At 35.3% G+C, this 23,274-nt stretch overlaps 1 protein-coding gene across 1 annotated transcript in view; it reads right to left on the bottom strand.

Moving 5' to 3' along the window:
- Positions 1-557: 557 nt before the first annotated feature.
- NEK10 (NIMA related kinase 10) overlaps positions 558-23,274 on the bottom strand; it is an 84,200-nt gene continuing 61,483 nt past the window's right edge. The window contains 3 exon segments of the mRNA XM_042044503.1: positions 558-639; positions 17,325-17,411; positions 17,500-17,675. Of these exon segments, the coding sequence (XP_041900437.1) occupies positions 620-639; positions 17,325-17,411; positions 17,500-17,675 (283 nt within the window). The 3' untranslated portion in view covers positions 558-619.

Below are 23,274 nucleotides of genomic sequence, written 5' to 3'. Positions count from 1 at the left end.
AAAACGAAAGCTTCTCACTCTACTCTCTGGCACCACAGATTTTAATGTTACTGTATCCTCTAGTCCATGGATTGCAACATAGCTTTTTCTGTATTTAGAAGAATGTAAATGGCACAATGACATTTACACTCTTCTTTGTGCACATTTCCTTTATGTCCATTGCACAAAAAAGCACATGATAAAAAAGTCTCTGGACCAGGAATTGTAGTTCCCCACCCCAGATGACGCCACAGCTGGTAGGTTTGATTATACATGGTGTTTATGATTCGTCTTGCTGAGTATCACTAGTCCAAAGTATAATGCAGTGGTAAGCTGCATTTCTTACCATGAATTAAACAAAACAAAACAAAAAACAACCAACCAAACAAAAACCCCAAACCAAAAAACACCAGACCAGAAAATCAGTATAGTCAACATAATTTTATTGTCTTTAAAGACTGATCTTGGAGTAGCAATTCCTTCTGCTTTGATACCATACACTTTATTAGAAATATATATGCCACTATAGAAGTTTATCATGTTTTGTTTACCTTTTCTATCATCTGGAAGCAACATATTTCCACCTGAAGAAAGATGTACCCCATGCCAATCTGCTGTGAAGATGTTGGGTTCAATCAATTCAGGAGAACCTTGCAGCAGCTAGGAAAAAAAAAGAGAGAAAAAGGAAAAGAGATACCTGAAATCTCCAACCTTCCCAATTTCCAAAACTTCAGACTTCTAGGAGGCAGCTTACTCTTTTCTATGTTTCCCAGTGCAATCAAAATCAAAAAGTCAAAAGAAATTTCAGGCCTTTTTAGATTAATGAAAAACTGGTGAACACAATTATGAACATCCTACCTTCTTCTCTCTAGAAACACAGAACATCGCAAGCTGCATTTAGTATAAAGCACTGAATTCTCCAGATGATCTGAATAAAATGTAAAACTATACATTAGTGTGAAGATGAACAGGAAAGTGTATTTCTTGAACCCATGAGAGAAGCAGCTGATGACTCTGGTTTTTAAAATTGTGGCTTCAAGTGAAATTGTTAGCCCATATTCAAGTGATATAATTCCCATTAAAGGGATCCCAGCACTCTTGAAAACTCAAGGTCAGTTCAGCTACTTGATTATATGAGCAATGATACTGACATTAAACTTAAAAACATCTAGTTTTGAAAATATCCACTGGTAACCACTCTGACAGGACTATCCACATGTACAGGAGAGAAATTCCAGTCATGCATTTCTGCAGCATGGTAACACTTCACTCTTATGGAAACAGAAGAATTTCTGTTGTTGGAAGACCTTTACCCCACCACTGATCAGTGAAGGAATCTTTTCATCTGTAAATCTAATTAGGTTTTCTACTATAGCATAGTTAAAATCCCATTATTTTAAAATGTTATTTCCAGAAATTGTACAATCTCATAACAACATTTGCTGTAAGAATTCAACCTAATTCTTTCCTCTATTTAGGTTTCTCTCACTACCTCCAAATGATATCCATGTCACCCAGTACATTTACAGTGTTGTTTTTGGTAAATTATGTAACATTTATAGTTATCAATTCTCCATCCTTCTAACTGCACTTTTTGTTGTCACTTTCTATTAATAGAATATGACTATTTCCTTTAAGGTACAATGCCCAGAATTGCATTCAATATTTCAAACATTTTCAATTTACTACCATTTACTTTTTAAATAGAGTATTTCTTCCCTTTTCTGCAGGTTTAAATCTAATAGTTTTGAAGCTAACACAGTTTTACTGTTGATAGCATTTACAAAAAACTTCCTTTATTTCTGAACACCAGAAAATTAGGTTAATTTTATAAAAAATACTTGATTTCTCTTATCGTATTTTTGGGTATCCTTTTCTGAGAACATCAACTCAATACACAATGAGCAGGTATTTCTTAGATTTAGTGTTATGGCTGAAATACAGGAATTGTTTAATGTAAATCCCAAGTTGGTTTATAGGATAGCACGAAACTGATAGCTCAGAAAGAAGCATCTTTAACTACCTTTCTAATGTACTACCAATGTGCCACCTTCCAGGAAGTTTTAGAATCTCAGGTTTATTATTACAGAAGCAAAGGGAGGATCCAGCATTTGGGGTCATCTGTTTTGTAGCAAACAATGACATAGAAACTTCCATAATTCAGTGGAAGTAGGTGATAATCACATTAAGTCACAGAGGAAAATTATGTGTATGACAATAAGTCACCACAGTCATCAAATTCTAGGTACAATAATATATCTAAAAACTGCTTTATCATCAATTAATAAATGAAATATCTTAGCTTCAGTTTCCCACACTACACAGATGCCAAAGAAGTACACTTATATTTTTGTGCTACTAATATCAATACAGGATTGAATAGAAAGAGAGACAAACTTGGCCACAAGCAGTAAATGGTATACCACACCTTTTTGATTTCTGATTTCAGATTACAAGGATTGCTCTGCTGACTGAGAGGGATTTCTTGAATCTCTCAATGATTCTCCTTTTCAAGTTGCATTGCAAAGCTGGAGGAAGCTACATGAAACAAAGAAACATGTTTCCACCATTCAGTTACGGAGGCCATAAAAATGACCCATTCAGAAGTGCCATTATTGAAAAATGTAGCTACACTGCAAAAGGAAACATTGATATCTAGTAGCATGGTGAAAAACAACAGTGCAAGACTTGATTTAGTGGCATCTTATAATAACGCTCCTTCGTTTGCCCACTTTCTTAGGCTTGGCTTATCATACAACTCAGTTCCTCTAGCCTTGAAGGTAAACATCATTCTAAGCCCACCACTAGTAACACCAGGTTTGCCTCCCTGATCAAAGTGCTAGTATTTGAGACATTTTTCTACAGATGAAGCACATAGAACATTAGACTAGATTTCATGTTGGCTATAAAGAGTCACTCCATCTGAAATGAATGGAATATCAAGAAGCTTAGCCCATCATTCAACGTGCATAGAATGGTTTCAACAGGCTCTTTTAAGGTACTTACGGGTCTTAATACAATTCAGAGCATCCCTTTTGCTCGAAGCTTCCCGAGGGAGGCAATTTACCTTTCACTTGTCTATAAAGCTTAACTGATTCAGTATACTTTTTCCTCCTTTATCTTTTTGGTTGAAAAAGAACACATTTTTCATCTATATTACAAAAAACAAACAAAAAACCAACCAAGCAAAAAACAACACCAAAAACCCAAACAAAACACCCACAAATCCTACTCTATTGTCCTTAAAGTCTTCAATAGAGAGTCCAAAGAACGTGTTTTCCTTTAAAATAATTTCTATGCTCCAACAGCAAATGTACAGTTTCAGCTGTTGGTCACTGCAATGACAACAACCCAGTCTGACAACCATTCTATGGAATGTTACTACCCTTTTGAAGTTATCTTCTATGCTGATTTTGTACAGTTGCTTATACCTGCAGACACTGTTTGAAAAGCTGTGATTTTCTACCATATAGTATACTCTTTACAATCACTTCATTGATGTAAATTTATAAAGTTACACTCCACTAAATAAGGAAGTTTTTGACTACTTAGGGAGGGGCTGACCACTAATTATTCATATTCATACACCGACATAGCACATATTGTAAAGACATTTATCCCTCTGGAACAAATTACTGCTCTTAGACAGCTATAAATCCAGAATGGTTTTTATTGGCCTCACAGGAGTCCCGATTTGCTCTGACAAACCAAGGATCAAAGTCACATGCTAAGCACAAAAGACTTCACCAGACAGCTGGTGGCATACAGATTTTTTTGTTACAGACAGATACAACTCTTTTTTCATGCAGAAAAGGCCTTACACATCTGCTTTAAGCCAGAAGTTGAATGTTCCTTAGCCTATAAGCAAGTAAAAAAAATGATGCCTTATGAAAGGCCGACAACATATTCTGTGGATAACATACCACTGCAATCAACTGTGTGCAGTCAATGTACCATGGAGATACTGGGATATTCTGAAGGAGAAGTGGTAAAGAACAAGTCCAGTGCTTGAGAAACTTGGAGTTGCCTCAGGCACTAGTGTTCAATTTTAGATTTTGTTTTAATGAAATCAGTTGTCAGATCAGTTAAAAAAAAAAAAAAAGCCAAGGATTTACATAATGCTTTTTAAAAAGCTTTCTCTTACATTGTTTTCCAGAGATCACTCTGATTCTTGTTCCCATGGAAACGGAAGGCTGCTGGCAGCCAAGAACTAACAGGCAAAAACTCTCCCTTGCAAACTTCAGTTTAGAACTGTCAGCTGGAATATGTAACAGAGTTTAAAAAAACAGCTATGTATTATAAAAAACACTCGACCTCAGATTTGTAAGAACATAAACAAGTGCAAAAGAGGCATATGGAAACAGTAAACAAGTACAGGTATGGATTCTGGTTTCTCTGAAACCAGAGAAAAGCTGTTGCTACTGCTTCAGTGGTCAATTCTGAGCCAGTTTTTGAGTTGCTGTTGGTTCTTAGTTCTTGAGCATCCACATTACAATAACTTGTATTAATTAGTAGGCCACTTGAGAAAACTTTCTTGAACAGCAAGGATAGGCTCACTAATGAGCAGCTTGGACATACTCCTAACATACCATGTAAGAGCTGAACTGCCTTATTTCTGGTGATAGGAGAAGGATATGATTTCCATTATTTTAAATAATGTTTGTTTCCTTTGTCTCTGATAATTTAATTCTTGTATTACCTGTTTTGATAAGCTTGACAATTAAAAAAAAAAAAAAACAAAGCAAAAGAGAGACATGTAAAGCACACTCAAGTTCAGTTATGTTATTCTGTTCTAAATGAAACCAAACAAATTTGGCTGATCAATCTCAAAAGCCCTGAGGTGATAAACATCACATCCCAAATGTAAATACTTCATTTTGGAAAATGAAAATATGTTTATTTAATAATAGCAAATATTGCAAATAGCTGCATGGTAGCCATCTTTCTGCAGAATAAAGAATTTCCTATCACATTTTTAGGTGAGAGTTCAAGGTAGATTTTGTATCAGCTCAGCTCCATTTTTGCTTTGGAATCAGCATGAAATAATTTCAACTCTCTCTCACTATGGAGCAGTTGAACTTAATTTTAAAACAAGTCTTAAATTTGAAAAATATCTGACATTTCAAAACAGTGAACATATTCAGGATTTCATCTATTGCACTAAAACTCCCAAGAAAATATGACTATGAAATTATATTTTAATTATCAATACAAAGTTATTTAGAAACTATTACTACAGAGGAAAGCATTTTATGAACTCTCCATGTCAGTATATGATATTGTCACCTTAAGCAGTCATATTGCTGGTATGACGGAGTGTTGTAAAAATACTTTACTGTACAATCAATTTTTCTGAGGTGAGCCACAGATTTTTTTTTCATATGACTCAATTATTGCCATCCTCCACATACTAATATTCAAAGTTAGTCTTTATTTAAATGATATATTTTTAAAGCATCCTGCCATCTGCAAAAATGTCAAGTTCTGTTGTTTTTAAAGAACAGTAACTAAATTAGCAGCACTTTGCAGCAACATCATTTTGACAAAAGCAGATTACTAAAAAGTACAGAATGTCAGAAGCAACAGTAATGCATGCTTGAGTGAGGAAGATAATTTTGTGCAGCTGAATAAGAATCTGCTGAACAGGGTCACTGATCTGACGCACCTTCCTTTGTGATGCAGCAATTCCTGCCAATGCTGTAGATGACAAGAATAAAATCAGGAGGGCAGCTCTTTTTGTTGCCTTAGTATATTAATAACATACAATGCTTAAAACCTGTAGATGTAAATACCAAGTTGAAATGCCTGATTTATTTTCCCAGTAATGCTGGGAACAAGAAAAGGATAATCTAAAACGCTAAAAATTTAGACAATGTAAGTGATAACGTGTTTCAAAAGAAAATCCCTTTCTCTGAATCACTAAATTACTCTATGAGAAAAGCAGTATTATGTACCTTAACAATTGTTAAAATTTTGTCACATTTATTCAAAAGGATAAATATATGAGCAACAGAAATTTCTTAACTGATTTTTTCTTTTTACATAGACTAACACAAATTTGTTTTTTATATATTTTGATGTTATGAAATTTATTGTCATTCTACCCTAAGAATTATAATAACATGTCTGGTATGGGCCATTTCTATGAGGTAAATCCATTCTTGTTTAGGATTTTTAATCTTGTGTATTAAAGTCATACATATTGTCAGGCCCAGAGATTAAATAAAAGCTTATCACCAGACTTCCACTATAAATCACTAAAGAACATTAGTTCACAAAATTATCTTTCCAAGTTGAGTATTAGACCTGGAAGATAAGCAAAGACCCTTGGCCCAAGTATTGAACTTCAGCCAGAAGCCCTGTACCTCTCTTAAATATAATTATCTCAAGCTACACTTCAGAGGCTAATTTAGATCTATATTCTAACATTTACTCTCACAGAAGCACCCTGAGGATCGTTAAGTCTTATGTACAAATTTACAACCACAGAAACGTTTGGGGTTTTTTTTTTTTTCCAAAGTGATCTTGTGTCAAGATTAAAACTTCTACTGAGAGGGTGATGAAATCCAAATAGCAACATTAACTAGTTCACAACAGAATTATTACCACTCTTTTGCTGATGAATTTCTGTGCTGGCTACTTTAACAAGAAAAAAGATATTCACAAGTTGTACTGTGTAAAGACCATCCAGATCTGAACAGTGCTCTCACAGAAATAGAGTGATACAGAAAACATCCTTCTCTACCACAGGGAGACACATTTCTAGTAGGATCAGGAAGATAACATCATTGCTGTTGCTGGGGTTTTTTGTTGCACTGCCTTTTGGCGGATGCCTTGAGAAAGTCAAGTGAAATTCAGTTTGACATGTTTTCCCTAAGTCTTCTCGTAACAATCAGTTAGAGGAGAAGTAGCTTTGCATTTCCTTTGAGTCACTTAAAGAAGAATTGGTAAGTTGGTTCTTCTGCTCAAGGTGACAACTGTTTCAATACTTCTATATTTGAGGCCCCGAAAAATAGTGTGGTCTTGGCATTATAAGCTAGAAGTCTTCAGGTTTTGTTAGGACACTCATAAAACCTTTACTTATTTGAAATCTTACCTTTTTCACTGCTCTCTGTTCTGTGGTATTTGTCTCCTCTTTTCCTGTCAATAGCTTGTATTACGAACCGAAAGTAAATAAATCAGGGCCTTTTCTTTTGTAGGTCTTCAGATTTTTTTTTTTCTCTGAATATAAATATGTTTAGAATGATAACAGCAAGGACATAATTTGGATTTCCCTGTTATTCAGCTTAGAGAGTTTTTTCTCTTTTCTAGTATGACAGCAACAATGTGACTTAAAAGTCTAGGAGGACCAGATTTAACATGTACTTGTAGTGTCTGTGTGCTTCAAAGACTTCAGGAATTCCCATGAAGTCCACACATTCCAGACCACTCCAAGTTCCATGTTTGGGGGTTTTTTTTAAATAAAGAAGTACAGCATTATGTGGAGGATGAGGGCACACATGTGTGAACAGGCTGCTGAAGACGACCAAAGCTTTTTAGAGTTTTATCCAAAAGGAAAACATCACTGACAAAAGATAATGCATTTACTCAAATTACTCACAGAATTGAAAATATCAACAAAGGCTGAAGTATTTGCCTGTAGATTGTTATAACTCTCAGACATTATGGTTGGATAGTGAGTTTAAACCGTGTTGTTATTATGATGGCACTCTTCAGTAAACAGCACCGAAACTACAGAAAGCTGACATCAAATTTGGATTCGTACTGCATAATTAAAATTCTTAATACAACGTTTATATTAAAAGCTGTAAAATAGAACTTAGTACAGACAATAAGTACCTTTTTGTGAAGATCAATAGCTCAACTGATCAAAATAATTTTATTTCAAATATTATTTTATTCAGACAATATGCATTCTGAAACCACAGCTTAGCAGCTTACAGTATGTGAAGCTTCTCAATAATAAAGAAAAGTACTTCAAATGGAAAACTTGTTTCATCAATCATGATGTATAAATACATGATCATTTACAAGGGCTCCATGAAATATTCATTTCACAGGAGAAATGTCAATTGCATTCAGCAGAAGTTTAGCCAGGATAATGACCATTAACATGAGATCTTACTGGTTTACTATCGGAATTCATATTTTTAAGAAGTACCTTAATGGTATTTCAGATAACATATTTGTATGTAAAATGTAATTACCTCTTTTTCTAACATTTAAAGTACAACTATTAGATAAAAACATGCAAAGAGCTATTCCTATGAGATTGCCACCTCATCACAAACACTCTATTTTCTTAGTGCAGAACCTGCGGGTGAATGAAAGTACTCTCAAAAGCAGATCAATGGGCATTAAAGATGAAGAAATAAAGAGGAAACACTCTATATGCAACAGGAGAATAGTGTGATAATGTTCAAAAACTTGGAAATTGTTTGGTTTAATTTAAGTTAAAGTTTGAATTTCTTGCAAGCACAAAATTACCTGGTCACAGTCTTGATCCAGAACCATCAACATAATCTCTATCATTACCAAAAAAAAAAAAAAGAAAAAAGTTTTAATTATGTTTGGCATCAATGACTGTAGAGAAAATATCAGTATTCCCTGACTCCTTCTCATGTTTCCTCTAAAGGAAATCTGTCCAAATTCACCAGTTTACAACTGTGCATTTGTAAGTCACATAAAGGCTGATTTACTCTGCATGTCCAAAATAGGATGACTTCTACTAAATAAAAGTTTCTTTCCCTGCTCAGTACTAGTAAAGTGGGGAAAAAATTGGTTTTTTATCACCAGGATAGCAATATCTCAATGTCAGAAATACAGGTCTACATGTTTCAATGCTAGATCCTTCTCTAAACTCCAGACAAATACTTTCCCAGCCTACAGACTTCACTAGCTGAGATAAGCAATAACAAATGGGTACAGACACTGGGGAATTGAAAGAACTAACATAATGTCCTGATGGATGGCAGCCACGATAGCCCAATATGGAAAGAATTTGTATCTATTTTTGTGGCAGTAGGGAAAGCTACAGTTTCAAGGAGTAGTTACAAAGACAAGGAAATAGTTTCACTAATGATTACGTGAGGAGCAGTGTATAGTATAGTATAGTAGCGAATTTCTACAAAGAGAAAGAAAATGTGCTTTCTTCAATGCTCAAGCATGAGGAGGTTGCCATTACTGACTGCAATGGGACTAAAGATGTAAGGCTAGGAAGTGATAAACTGGATGATGTTATGCTAGGAACCATTCTGAAAGCAAAAATAAAATACTTCATTTGAATCAAACAGGATCTGTGAAGAAACACAGGAAAAGAATCAATGCTATCATTATAAATACTTACCTAGCTACGTCAAAGGTAAAACGAAAAAATTGCTCAGGAGGCAGATGCAGGCAAGAGTGATTTTGAGAGTTTTTTCCAGATATGATAGAAAAGCAGAAATAAAGAAACAATTAACAGAATTTGTGAATAAGGGTGGTGCCAAAGACATCATAAAAAATAATGGTCAAGAATGTGTTTGATGCATTACTGAAGAAACAGAAGAAAAAGGAAGACCTTTAGAAGAGGGATGGTGTGACATATTCAGCTTCTGTTTGTTTCCTTTTTGAAGGAAATGAGGTCTCCAAATCCAAGAAATGCGTGTCTGTGTTTATACAGAAGATCTAGAGTTCAAAGGGACAAGACTCTACATTACAACACTACTACAATATACACTACCAAATACATAAGCACATTTTTCTATAGAAAAACACCTGCTTAAAAACACAAAACCAGAATTTGGCTAACTAATAACAGTTTAAGCTTAAGTAGCAAGCATGTAAAGCTTTTGTGTGCAAACACCCTCTAACAATATCCTGAAGCAGACTAAGTGCCATAGGCTGAGATAAAATGAAGCTGTAAAGGTAACCAAGGACATGTTTCACAAAGGCAATTGCAGAACTGTTCCACTGTGAAACAACCAACTGGAATTGATCGTAACAGTGATCAATTATATAATTTATATTAAAATCACAAATCACAGCTACCTTAAAACTTCATTTAATTATACCTGAAACAAACACATAAATATTATCTCCTGTTAAAAAAAACAAACAAACAAACAAAAACCAAAACACGCATGTTAATATCTTCTATTCCCAGACATGGTATTAAAATAACTTTTAGAAAACAGCCTTAAACAAACTCCAAAGCCCCACTTGACTGTCAAGTTGCTGTTTGATGTATCAAAGATTTTCTTGCATCATAACTACAATCTCATCCCCACACAGTATTTTAATAAACAATTTCAGAATTTCACAGAAAGTAACAACATATGCTGGCTAGATGTCCACAGAATATGTACCTGGATTTGCATTAAATTCTTACAGTTACTGCTACCACTGTGGCTGCAACATTGTCTCTAGTCTGGATAAAGAGATAAAATATTTGCTCACTTTCTCAGAGGACCTTTGATGGTCCACCAGAGTTTTACTGTCACCATTCCATTAGCTAGCATTCCATTAGCAGCTGTATGCAATAACACATGCAATACCTTACTTCCTAAATAATCCTACTGAAGTCAAGACCTTGAAGACAGCAGTATGACCAGTTATTGGTCCAACATCTAATCAGCAATGAAACTGAATGTAAACATTGAAATAATTTATTGCATACTGCCAAAAAATTCGTAGAAGGAAAGGTAATGTTTGATGATATCTATTATTTAGGTACTTGGAAAGCATTGCCTTAAAGCAAATACTAGTCTTAAGCATTTGTCTTAAATCACTCCTGTAAAACCATTCTTTTCATGGTAATTTGAGACCACTCTGGTATCTCATTTTGATTGAGTGTATGTTTAATGAAAAGATAATTCTGCTAACTGAAAGTCTGAGTAGCAAGATTAGGATATGCTTACAATTTTTTTTTTTTTACAATTAATGTATTTTAATAAAACACCTGCATCTTTGTCTACATGAGATTTTTTTCCACACTAGTAACATCAAAAACATCATCACTAAACAAAAGCAGAGGCATCTAATCACTCAAACACCAGACAAGAAAAAAAAGATTTTATGTCAAACTTAGAGTAGTTTTCCCATTGTTGGTCTCGTTAACAGCAGTTATATCAGTTCTAGAGCAACTGTAGAGCAAACATTTCTGGGAGTCTTCAATCTTTTCGTGTTCAAACATACTTTTGTGTTGGACTCTGAAATGTTTTTCCTACTTTTCTGAGATCCTCTGAATTTGAAAAAAAAACCTGAAGGAGGCTTTCATCTGTCAGACTGAGTTCACTTTAAAACCAAAAGAAATTATACATCTTTAGGCCAAATCTGTCTCCTTAAAAAGAAGACACACAGAGAGAGAATGAAAGAAAAAGAAACAATATTTTACTCCTTGCTGATGCTTTATCAAAACAGATACCAAAATTCTGTGGTAGCTAGCACAAAAGACTATTTGATAAGAGCAGCTGAATTACATAATAGCAAATACACTAGGCCCTCATAGAAGCAAAAGTTCTTCAATTAACTTTGCTAATGAGACAGAAAAATAGAAAAAGAGAGTGCCCACTGCCTATAAAGTGAAGGAAATGAAAAATATTATTGCTCCTATTCAGGGAACAGATATTTTACCTGCTTAGGATGCAGACACAATAACACAAATACAAAAGTAGAAGCTCTGAGTGAACATGAATCATGCTGCTTTGGGGTAAGGATTTTGAGTTACAACCTCCGACACTCTGTCACAACAAATATCATAATATATCATGTGAATATATGCAAGAAAATCTGTAACAAAAGCCACTTGGCTAAGTGTGAACACCGCTGTTGGCTAGAATTTTATAAAAAAACCATCCCCTTTCCAAGTATTCATACACAAAATTGGGTTTGAAATACTGTAGCCTTTGGCTGTTTCGAATAAATGGTCTCTTATCAGTAAAGGGCTCATATCCAAATTTGCTTGATCAGTTTGATGACTCACCACATTTGACTTGCTAATCTGCCATCTTATGAGTGTATTTACAAGTGCATGATACTTCACACCAAAGAGTCTGTCTCACCACTCACTGTACACGGCAGAGATGCAATATCTTCTGATTCATACGCTAAAGTTAGGAAAATACTTATCAATGCTAGAAACCAAAACCCCAAAAAAATCATGATGCAGAAAACCAGTAAACAATAGCAAACATCCTTTAGACCCACTGAGCAGCTAGATCTGAGAAAGGAGTCTCATTATATTACTCACTATGAAAACACAGGAAAATAATTTACTTAATAACTAAACACAAGGAGATTCAAACATGTAAAAATCATGGTAACAAACACACTCACACATGTATCCACACACTTAGGGAACACTAATGACTTTATTGATAATCCCTAGTCTTCTGTGTATGAGTTATGCTAATCATACAAAGCCAGACAGAGAGTAAGAAACAGCACTGATGTGTGGGCAAGTTAACTCACATAAATCACGGAGCACATCGTGTATCCTGATGTCCAGCTCACGGTTACCTGGACATTTCCTTTTACCATGGCTACTCCTTTGACATGGATAGGAAGAGCAAGGCAATATGTTTTGTTCAAATGCCTTGCAAGGGGCATTTTTCAACTCAAGACGATCTCAAGGAAAATGAAATACAAACCCTCCATCTCTTTCCTGTTTTGTGCCCACTCTTGTTAGAATGTGAAAGACTCACAAAAGCCAAAACTTTTAATTCTCATCAGCCTCCCTGTTCTGAATAGCTCTATGAAGATTCCTTGAGGACATAAAAAAAATGTATCAAATGAGGCATAAAGAATTTCCCTGACTGCTACTTTGGTCTTTAACAGCTGATGTAATTAGAGCAACTTCTAAGACTTTAACTTCTTAATGTGCATTGACATCAGCAAAAATCATACAAAAAGATTTTAATATGAAGTTTAGTGTTCTGCTCTTGCAGGCACCTAAACAGGCAATTTCAAGGAAAGAGCTCATAACATGATATGAGATCAGAAAAACCTGAGAAGATAGTAACTTTTGCTTTGGCTTTAACTTTCACTTCAACGGTATCTAAAAAACCAAAAATCTCTGAAAACCTTTCCAAGTTTGATCAGACTGGCAGGAAAATTGAATCAAAATGTTGTATTAGCAGAAAACTTCAATACATGTCCTTTAATGAAATGGAAGCAAAGGGAGTGGTTTTTTGGATGACAGCTCAATGATCTTTTTAGGAGAAAGGTTAAAATACCTTTATTTATTCAAAATACTCTTAGTAAGCTGCCCTTCAAATCACTGTACACTGGAATGGACAATCCCAACCAGGTTAATTAAGCTGTTTTGCACAGCAAACAGCAAAGGTTTTTTTTCTTGCTAGCAGTGACTCCATGTACAGCAACAGAAGTTGACATAAACATATTTTGAACTTAACTCAGGCATCATACAGGAAAACCAGGTCTTGGCTGATGTCTTCAACAAAATCCCATTAGCCCGAGGTCTCAAGAGAAATCTGAATCTTAGACAACTCAGGAAAAGTAAACCTACAAAACACTAAGATCTCCAAAGTTCTTCACAAACAGTCCATTCTGCAAATGATGGGTTTCTTGGTGCAATAATAATTTTCAAGAAATTCCCTAACTTTCTCATCACAATCTGAAACCAGAAAACCATATATAGCAGATGTCAGACAATCTTATTCCAAAAGCTTACCAAACTGTCTAGTCATCTTACTAAAGAAGAAATGTCATCTCAAATCACCAAATCCATCAAATACAACCAGTCTGAATTAAAAAAAAAAAAAAAAAGAAGGCTCAGCTTTGTGACCACAGAACTTTCAAGATATAAGGTAGCTGCCTACAATGTAGCCCAAATTACGGGCTCCAGAAAACAAATGACATTACTGAATGGGGGTTTATTTCATACAGTGTTTGTTGCTGTCCTCAAAAGTAGTTAAATTTGGAGCTAAGTGATGACCTAAACTCACGACCTAAATGATGAGCCAAATCTCTTGCTACATATTACATGCAGAGTTCCTATTTTGAGAGGATCCTAGTTCTAGAAATCCCCAATTATTCAACTGGAAAAGAGCATTACCTGCACAAGACTCAAGTCGTGGCACTGTGCAAACCAGTTGCATTTCTCAAAGAAAGATGTAGGAGACCGTTTTAGAGTTACATCACTAGAATATTGTTCAGGCAGATCTGTGGTGTCTTCATTACATGGTAACTTTGAATACTATTGGGTTGCAGAAATTCAGGAAAGGAATCCTGAATATCAATGTCTTTGCTCATTGGTCACAAGATATGTAAGTGTAGAGATTCCTCCAAATAGTGGAAACATAAATTAAATTATGAAGTTAGAGAAAAACTTTTAAGCAAGATACAGCAGAGCAACAGGACTATGTTTTGAGACTTCTTAATCTCTCGAAAGGGCTGAGCAACTCAGAAAAGAATCTATTGCATGCTACCTCTTTACTGGGCGGAAGTCTTGCCCTTTACAAGACAAGTACATAAAGCTCTTGGACCAGGGTTTTCTAATAACATGTTTTACACAGAACTGTCTTTCAGTGTATTTAGGACACCATCCTGATTGTGGTGTAAATGCACATGATTAAGGGAAATAAAAAATATTGTCCAAAAGAGCATTCCCAGACAAAGAGTAAATTTTTAACTCTCACCCAACTGACACACTAGCTCAACTGGACTACTATGCATTAAGACATATTACATATCTTCCTGCTATTTGCTTTTACTAACAGAAGTGAAGGTATGGTAACACTGTAAACCAAATGCAAGTAAGAACTCTTTAATATGACTAAGCTAAGGTAAAGTTGGGAACCTTGTAATTTTAAACTAAGAAAAAAAGTGCAACTAATAAACTGTTACCATCCCATCACTCTTCACAGATTTTTGACTCAGTATGTCCTTATCCTCTGACAATCTTTATAATTTGAAATTATAATGACTTCAGGAAAAGAAAAATGCATCTGTCGTTGCTGCCTCTATGCTTTGAAATGAGCAGAATCTTGTTCCTGTAGGACTAATCATTTCGAGTACCAGGAACAACTATTCCAGAATCTACACGCCCTGCACTTGGCAATCTTGGGAGTTGTTAAAGGAGCTGGTCTTGTAGAAGTACATTGTCTAGTCTAAGAAGAATAATCCTTTTCTTAAAGCATAATTGAAAAACACTGAGTATGCAAAAGCATTAAAAATATTATGACAATATCGGACTATAAAAAAAAGCTTACTCCTATTACACTGACAAATCCATACCAGCTTCTGTGCTACTGAACAGCTCAGCATATCACACCTTTTTATAAAATAGCACCCTAGCTTTAAATTAGAATGATCATGTTTTCTCTGAGAATGATGTGATGACAGCACGATTAGACAAATCCTTTCATGATCCCCATCAATATACCTGAAACTAAAACCCTCATCTTCACGTTAGCAGTTTCCAAGTTAGCTGGATCAAAGTTGGTCACATTTTTCCCCTGTAATGCTGACATGCTTGACAAAACCATTGCTGATAATTCAAACTCTGTTAGCCACTTATTATTAATGAATGGAGCATATCTCAAGCAATACCCAATTATCCTGAATTTATAATTATTTTTTAAAGCTATCTTTTCTTTACCCCTGAAAAGTTGAAACATTTGCCAGCATCATTTACAACTGATCTATAACACTGAACTCAGCATTAAGTAGAAACTACAGGTGATCTAAGAATGTAAGACTGCAGAGTTATTTTTCTGAAAAAGCAGTCCTGAAGTATCTATATAATAATTAGACTGTGCTGGGAGAAAAATAGATAATGACTTTTAAAATGCTGATTGAAGTCACTGGGACTGATAGGAACTGATTGTATCTTTCCACTTAAAATATTTAATTAAAACTATCGCAATATGGCACGGTAATATTGAAATATTAGGAAAAGCTGATATTTTGTTAATGTCCAAATCTTGACGAAGAACAATTAACTACAAGGAAATCATTACCACTAATGCTTTGGGTGTGGCAAGTCACAAACTACAAAAAGGCTTCAAATCTCTGTCTACAATGCTGAACTAGCCCACAAAGAATTGCATTCCTGTGAGATACACAATGTGTTATTCTTCAGTATAAACACAAAATAGAGCCTTGTCTCTGCAAGCTGCTTTTTCTTAAGGGCTTCATTCTATGCAGTCCCTCCCCGTTGTTATTCAAGGCTTCCCTGTATCCCGTAGCCTTCCCCTGTTACTCCCTTAGCACAAGAAAGTGACCAAAAAAAAGTGCTTTTTAAAATTATTATCTTTTAAAGAAACTTTGATAATAATCTCAGGGCGGTCTAGCCACAGGTCCTCCAGCCTTCAGAATGGCAGGCTATCCAGTTACAATTAGCAAGTCATTTTAATGAATTTGAAGTAGAACTATCAAATCATCTATTTGCCCTGCAATAATGGCTAGACATTTCAATAAAAAGAGGCCATATTTCTTCAGTACCTGTGCCAAAACAGGAAAGAAAATCCAGCCACCAAATAGGATTACAAACAGATAAAGTAATGTTATTCTAGGTATTTTGAAGCCTGGGACCTTGCAGCAATAATGTTTGTTAATCAGACAACTACATTCTTCCCTGTACCTTTTAAAAGTACATTTTATATCTCCCACATATTTTATGAATGGAAATCCTAAATTTTGCTTAACTGAACATCCACCTCTATTTTTTTCTAGTATAAAATGTACTTTGATTTTCTCTAATCAGAATCCCATTGCATTTAATAGGTAGATCATGATAGCTCACAATCTAGCAAGTAACTCAGTGGTTAGAGCTGGGGTTTTTTGTTTTCTTTTTCTTCTTTAGATTTTCAAATTGGAAATATAATCCCAAAAAGCTGTTACTTAAGATAACACACAACAAATAGGTGCTTTCCTATTTGATTACCATAAATAACTACAGGCAGAATTAATGCTGTGTTTTGTCACATAATTCTGCCCTAATTAAAATCCACACAATTCCCTCAATTCAATTCAGTCAATTCTTCCAGACAGCTAAAGCTTGCCTCTTTCAACTTTCTTTTTCACACTCTTCCATCTGTTTCTTATCAATATTAGTCATCTTATGCTTAAATTTAAAACCACCTTCTTTTTCAAGGAGCCCAGTAATATTCCAGCTTTCATAGCTGCTACTGCAAAATATGGGGAAAGGCTACACAAAGTCTTGGTGATACCAAATGTGTTAAACTGGACAGGGCTGTCACAGAGGCAGAGCTATTTTCTTTACTTAGGTAACACAACAGATTGTGAACTTGCGACAAATAATGAAATACCCTCATATATTGGACTAAACAACTGTTTTACTGTTAGAAAGTGATGTGCACTTCATTCTTAAAGAATCTTACCAATAGCAGACTCTTTCAAATTACTTGAACTGGAGCTGCTTGAGTTGTCCACTAGGTCCATCTCATTGTATAATTCAGAGAAAATACCTGCACATAAAAATGAAAGGAAAGAAGCTTTTAAACCACCTCTAACCAGCATGACAGCACCCCTGATGCTTCTTTTGCTAATGGCTACCTTTCTCCATAGTCCTGTGACCTTCTACTGGGATTGCTTCATATGTTCTTTCCTCATCTTTTCCATGTGCAGACTGACAACTGTCAACTGGAAGGTCAATATTCTCTGAAAATTCACTTTTGCAACTGGCTGCTCCACTGCTGCTATTATCCAGACTCAACTTCTCGTAATTTTTTCTGACAAGAAAGAACAAAAAGGAAATGTTGGATATTGTCCTTTTCCAGCACTCACTAGAAAATCCAAAAATTGAAGTGTCACTTGTGCATATACACATAAAACTAGACTTAGCTGTTAGTCCAGGACTGCACAGTACCTGGTTCAGTCACTGATTCTAAATTTAGAGCAAGGCTTTCAAACTCTGAAACTAAACAATTTATTTCTATCCTTTACATATACGGTTTTGTTCTTAATGACAGTCTTTTCACAACAAGCACTGAGAGTGAGAAAAATGAAACAAATGACAGAGCAGAAGCAAACGCTGAACAAAGGAAAAATAACAGACTGGACAAAGGCAGGAACAAGCATTGGTAGATTTGCTGTCTTCCACCTTAGATACAAACAGCAGTCCAGTTCTGGACAATGCAAAACCTGCATTAACAGTCAAGATAGCAGTAAAATATGAAGTCAGCTTGATATGATGTGATGCCAGAGAGACACCAAGGCTGAAATGACCAAATTCTGACTGGCATTATCAAAGCAGAGCTAAGAAAATCAAAACATGGAATATCAATTATTTGCCTGTAACATTTAACTGTCGCATCTTGTTTGTAGCATAGGGTTCTCTAATGAATATAAAATTCTGCCTCTGCTGCTGTTGATGTTTATAGTTTTTCTGGAAAGAATAGAAATCCCCAATCCCAGTTATTGCTTCTATTTAAATGGAACGTATTTTAAAGGAAGACTTTTTATGATCTCTTATTGTTCCACATCTTCACTTATTATTTCTGTTATTTCTGTTGTATGTAAATAAATTCATGTTTCTTTTTACTCTATCTTGTCAAAGTAAAGCATGATAAAGGAGGAAAGAGATAAATTATATAAATATATCAGATTAAACAAACTAGCGTCTTTAATATTAAAGTAATTTCAGGAGATAATACATTCCTAAATACTTATATTCTTACCAATTCTGTATAAGACAATTTGTCCTGTATCTAACATTCTTTCCAAGTTTTTCCCATGAAGTATTTTGACTTTATCAGGACACAACAGAGTGAATGCATTAGAAATCCTTTCTTCTCAGAAACTTTACTGCATCCCTGAGCACTGACTACACAGACCACTGCCTGCATAATGGTCTGCTTCAACTACTTCCCCATCCTTTGTTCTATTTCCAAATCTATAACTTAACAAGCCAAGAGATGGCTTTTCAAGATTTTCCCTTTAAATTCAGGTGGGAAAAGGTCATTTTATACTTCAGTACTGGACTGAGGTTATGTCCAAGACACCACAATAGCAGTGACTGCAGTGTAGCACGGCATGAAAACCACTAACAATGACTCTCAAACTTACTTTAAGAGAGCACTCCAGTCTTGGCACACATGAACACACTTCTTGTGCCCTGAACAGTCAGTCCACAGTTACTGAAGAGAACCAGTTCACTTGTTTCCCATCAAAGGAATCAAAGAGAGAGGTCAAACTGCATGGACATTTCAAACTTAAACCTCCTTTCAACATTTTCAGTATTGAACCTCATACTCAAAAGACTACTTGTTAACAACAACTTGTAAATCAGGTGGAGCTGATGGGGAAAAAAAAAAAGATCAAAAAGAGACCTGATACCAACTGGTGCCAGATCTCACTGCCCATCAAGAAAGGAAACCTGTTGGAAATGTCTGAACTGAACTCCATAAACCTCACGCTAAAATAATTGGCAGGCCTGCTATAGAAACTGTTCAAAGATCAGTGAAACATATCCTAGAGCGTTAAAGCAGTTATATAAACTGTAAAGCTATAATCTGACCATAAATAAAGCCTGGTCCATTTACATAATAGCTGAACATAGAAAACTACAGTATTTCATTACTAATCTGAGAGTAATGAATACATTTTCTGTGACATGCTTTACTCCACCTAAAAAATAGCTAATAATTTTCAAAAGCAATATTATATACTGTTTTTTCTCTTTTGAATAGGACAACTGGCTGATTTAGAAGAACAAAAGTACCCTGACTAGAAGAGGCTGGGATGCAAGTTCAATGTCACTTTTGCTCACCATAGGAGAGGAACCAAAAGGACCTACCTAAGGATATAAAGAACATAATTTTTTGAGAAGATCATGGAGAAAAGTGCTCTCCAACACATTGAAACAATCATTTTCATATGCCTTGAAGTCTCAGAGAGACTTCTTTCAGATAAGGAGAAAAACAGATACTTACCTTTCAAAGAAATCTATGAAACCGGAATATTCAAAATATCTCAAACATTTAAAAAGGAGTTGGGTTGATATTTATTCATTTGAACTGTGCTTATACCTACACTTGATTCTAGAGTCCAGTATTTTACAAATCTTTCTGAAGTCTCCATCAGCTGATCCAGTTTATTTTCACATTATCTTTATAAAGTAGTACCTCAGTTTCCCCATTCTTCAGACTGATTGTTAAAACAAATTCTGCCTTCTTGTATAAAAAACAAAGTTCAAAAGGAAAGATAAGGGAGGAAGTCCCCCTACAAAAAATGTTCAAATTATGAACCAATTACCATTTTTTTCCAGCATTCATCTACCTTTATTAATGAGCAAAAGCACCTCTGGAAATTTGTGTCCCAGCCACGAAGAAAACTTCTTCTGTCTTCAATCATATCCTGTATACTCATACTGTCTATCTCTTCATTGGTAACCATCGATACTGTAAAATTGAGATATACTTTGGTTTTGGAAAAGCAAAACCTAAATTGTTGGGTTTGAGTTCCAACAGGAATCTAAAAGTCTCCAGGAAAAAAAAGTAGGCTTAAATAAAATAAAGATACTGATCATTTGTTTAGCTTTGTTTTGTCATACTGCTGTCCAAAAGAAGTAACTTTTCTGTCTTCATGAAATATAGAGCTCTCTTGTGGCATTTGCAAACAGTGTTTAATTAATCTTCTTTATTAGAGACATTTACAATTACACCACTATGCTAGTCAATTGAATTTCTATTTAAAAAAAAAAAAAAAGACAACCTATTTCCACTGGTAAACTGTTCATAAAACCCTAAAGTTACCAATAAAATAAGTAATAACTAACGTGAAATTAATTGTCAGGGAAAAAAAACAGGCTAAACCAATATATCTTTTTCAGTAAGGGGGTAACGTCTCTTGTGCATTAGGAAGAGGTAGATGTTACATATGTAGGTTTTAGTAAGGCTTTTGACAATTTTTTTCATGACATCTTAGAAGAAAGCTAGAGAAGTGTAACCTAGACAAAGTCACGATCAGTTGGCTGAGTAATCGACCATAAAAATTGTACTCAACTTGGTAACTGCTTTAAGTGTTTCTTAAACTGAAAATGGGTAGCAAGCACAATTTATCAGGCTCCTTTTTGACCTTGTTGCAAAACCACTCAATGTTGTCACTGAATTACAATGATAATCTGCATAATGGGTAGATAGAGTGCCTATTAAAGGTGCCCAGGCTGTGATACATTCACATCATATATCATACTGCAGCATATGCATCAAACACAGAGTTGTGTCAATGAAAGTGACAATTGGTGTCAAAGAAGGTTGTGAGAAACTGGGCAAACTAAAAGAACTGATGAAGTTTAAATAGGGAAAATGCAAAGTTCTATAAGCAAGGAGAAACAACCATACAAATGCACAGACTAGAGAGGGACAGGTGACAGAAGCTCTGCAGCAAAATATATAGGGATTTTGCTGGATCAGAAACAGAATATGACGCTACAATACCATGCTGTTATGAAAAGGCAGACATGATACTGGATATATAAAGGAAAGAATAATTCTGAAGATTTGTGTATTGTTTCTACTTGGTACCAATAAGATTCTCAGTTGGAGTAACTAGGTCCAATTTTGAACACTACACTTAAAATCATGTCAAGTCATGTTAAAATCATGTTTTAAGTCATGTTCTGTAGATGTCTGATTATTCTCATTTCTTTCCTTCTCGGTCTCCACATTTTTTATTATTCAGCTAAAATTAAATCTAAAAAAAGAAAAGAAAAAGCCACAGGGTGGGGATACAACAAATTAGAGAAAAAATATAACTTTTACCTATTTCCACTGTGGGGAGGAAATTTTCAGTAATTAATTGTTTAACTATTGCATCTATCTGGGATCCTGCAAAGAGAAATATGTGTGTCCTGGGTTGCAGTGTGTTCTATTACCATCCTCAGGAGCTGTTGAAATCAGGTGGGGCAGTGTTTCCTTGCCTCCTCCCCCCAGACTATCTTTCTGTTAATGGCCCATCATTGTCCTGCTGCAAGACTCAGAGATAACTCCCTCCGGACTATCTTCTGTTAATGAGCCTAATCAACACTTTGCCTCATGACTCGTTACCCCATTGTGAGATGCTCCACCCAGAGGGAGGAACCAAGCATCCCATCGTGGATATAATCTGAGACTGAACACCAGAGACACCAGCTTCCCACTGGATTTCCAGAGGACAGGAGCTACACAGCCACCACTGGACCTTCTGAGGAGGAGCAGACCCTTTTCTACAGGATCACCACTTCGGGAGGACTGCAGCCACCATTCTACCAGACTGCCACCACCACCCTGACTAACAGGGTGCCAGGTTGTATCCTAACTCTGTCAGTTTAACCCAGTGTTATCCGCCTTTATTATTTTTCTTCCCCCCTCCTTTTATTTCCCTATTAAATTGTTTTCTGACTTGGTATCTCCCACTAGTTTGTTTTCAAACTAGTACAATGTGTTCATACACTATGTAACAGGTTTGAATGTGCTCAGCAAACAGCTTTTGGGGATATTCTGCACTCAGTGCTATCAGAACCCTTATATGACATTTAAGATTGGGTCTGAAAATTTCAAGCATCATACACTTCCCATATATGCACAAGCATATGTCCATCTAATATCTCCTGGAAACCAGACATACATAAAGTATATACTCTTTCAAGCAAAGAACAAAATTTTCTGCAAGCATCAGACTAACTGCAGATGTGGTCTTCGTATGGAAAAAAAAAAAAAAGAGTCAATCAGACATGTGATTCCTGATGGTAAAGACAGTTTTTGGATTTCTGCTGTTTCCAAACTGTTTCTGTAACATGACGTTTTTAGGACTGACTGGTCAAATATCTGTCAGGAGCGACAGGTAACTCTATGGCTTGGAAATGCACAAGATAATCTCTGACAACTCTTCCTCCTTTACATTCTGCAATGCTGTTAAAAATTTTTGATGCACTAACAAATTAAGCTGAATTAAGCATGTCATGGATTTGTCCTTAAGAGTTCAATAATACATTTTCACAGGTACTAACTTGGTTGTGGTGACTATTTTCTATTCTGCAACTCTTAAAAAAAATTATACCTGCAAAACAGTTTTTGCATTGTCACTTTACTCTCCGAACACAAACAGTAAAAATGTAAAATGGTTACATTCTTTTTATCACACCAACATTTTTAACATTTAGACACAAATTCTAGTACCTGCTACATAAACAGCAGAAGAGAATGGTGTCAGAAAAAAAAAAAAAAATCAATGGAGCCAAAGGCGGAAGAATAAGAAAACAATTTGTGGAATGCTAAGTCTTCACGACATTCCTGAGTCCTCTCTCATTTCCAAAGGGATATGTATGCAACAGTGCACAGTTACGGTCAT

This window comes from Corvus kubaryi, unplaced genomic scaffold (assembly GCF_017639235.1).
Source record: "Corvus kubaryi isolate FWS band 111438036 unplaced genomic scaffold, C.kubaryi_AGA036_p1.0 37398, whole genome shotgun sequence".
Taxonomy (NCBI): Eukaryota; Metazoa; Chordata; class Aves; order Passeriformes; family Corvidae; genus Corvus; species Corvus kubaryi.
The sequence above is the reverse complement of the archived record's forward strand: the minus strand, read 5'-3'. Positions and strand labels throughout refer to the sequence as shown.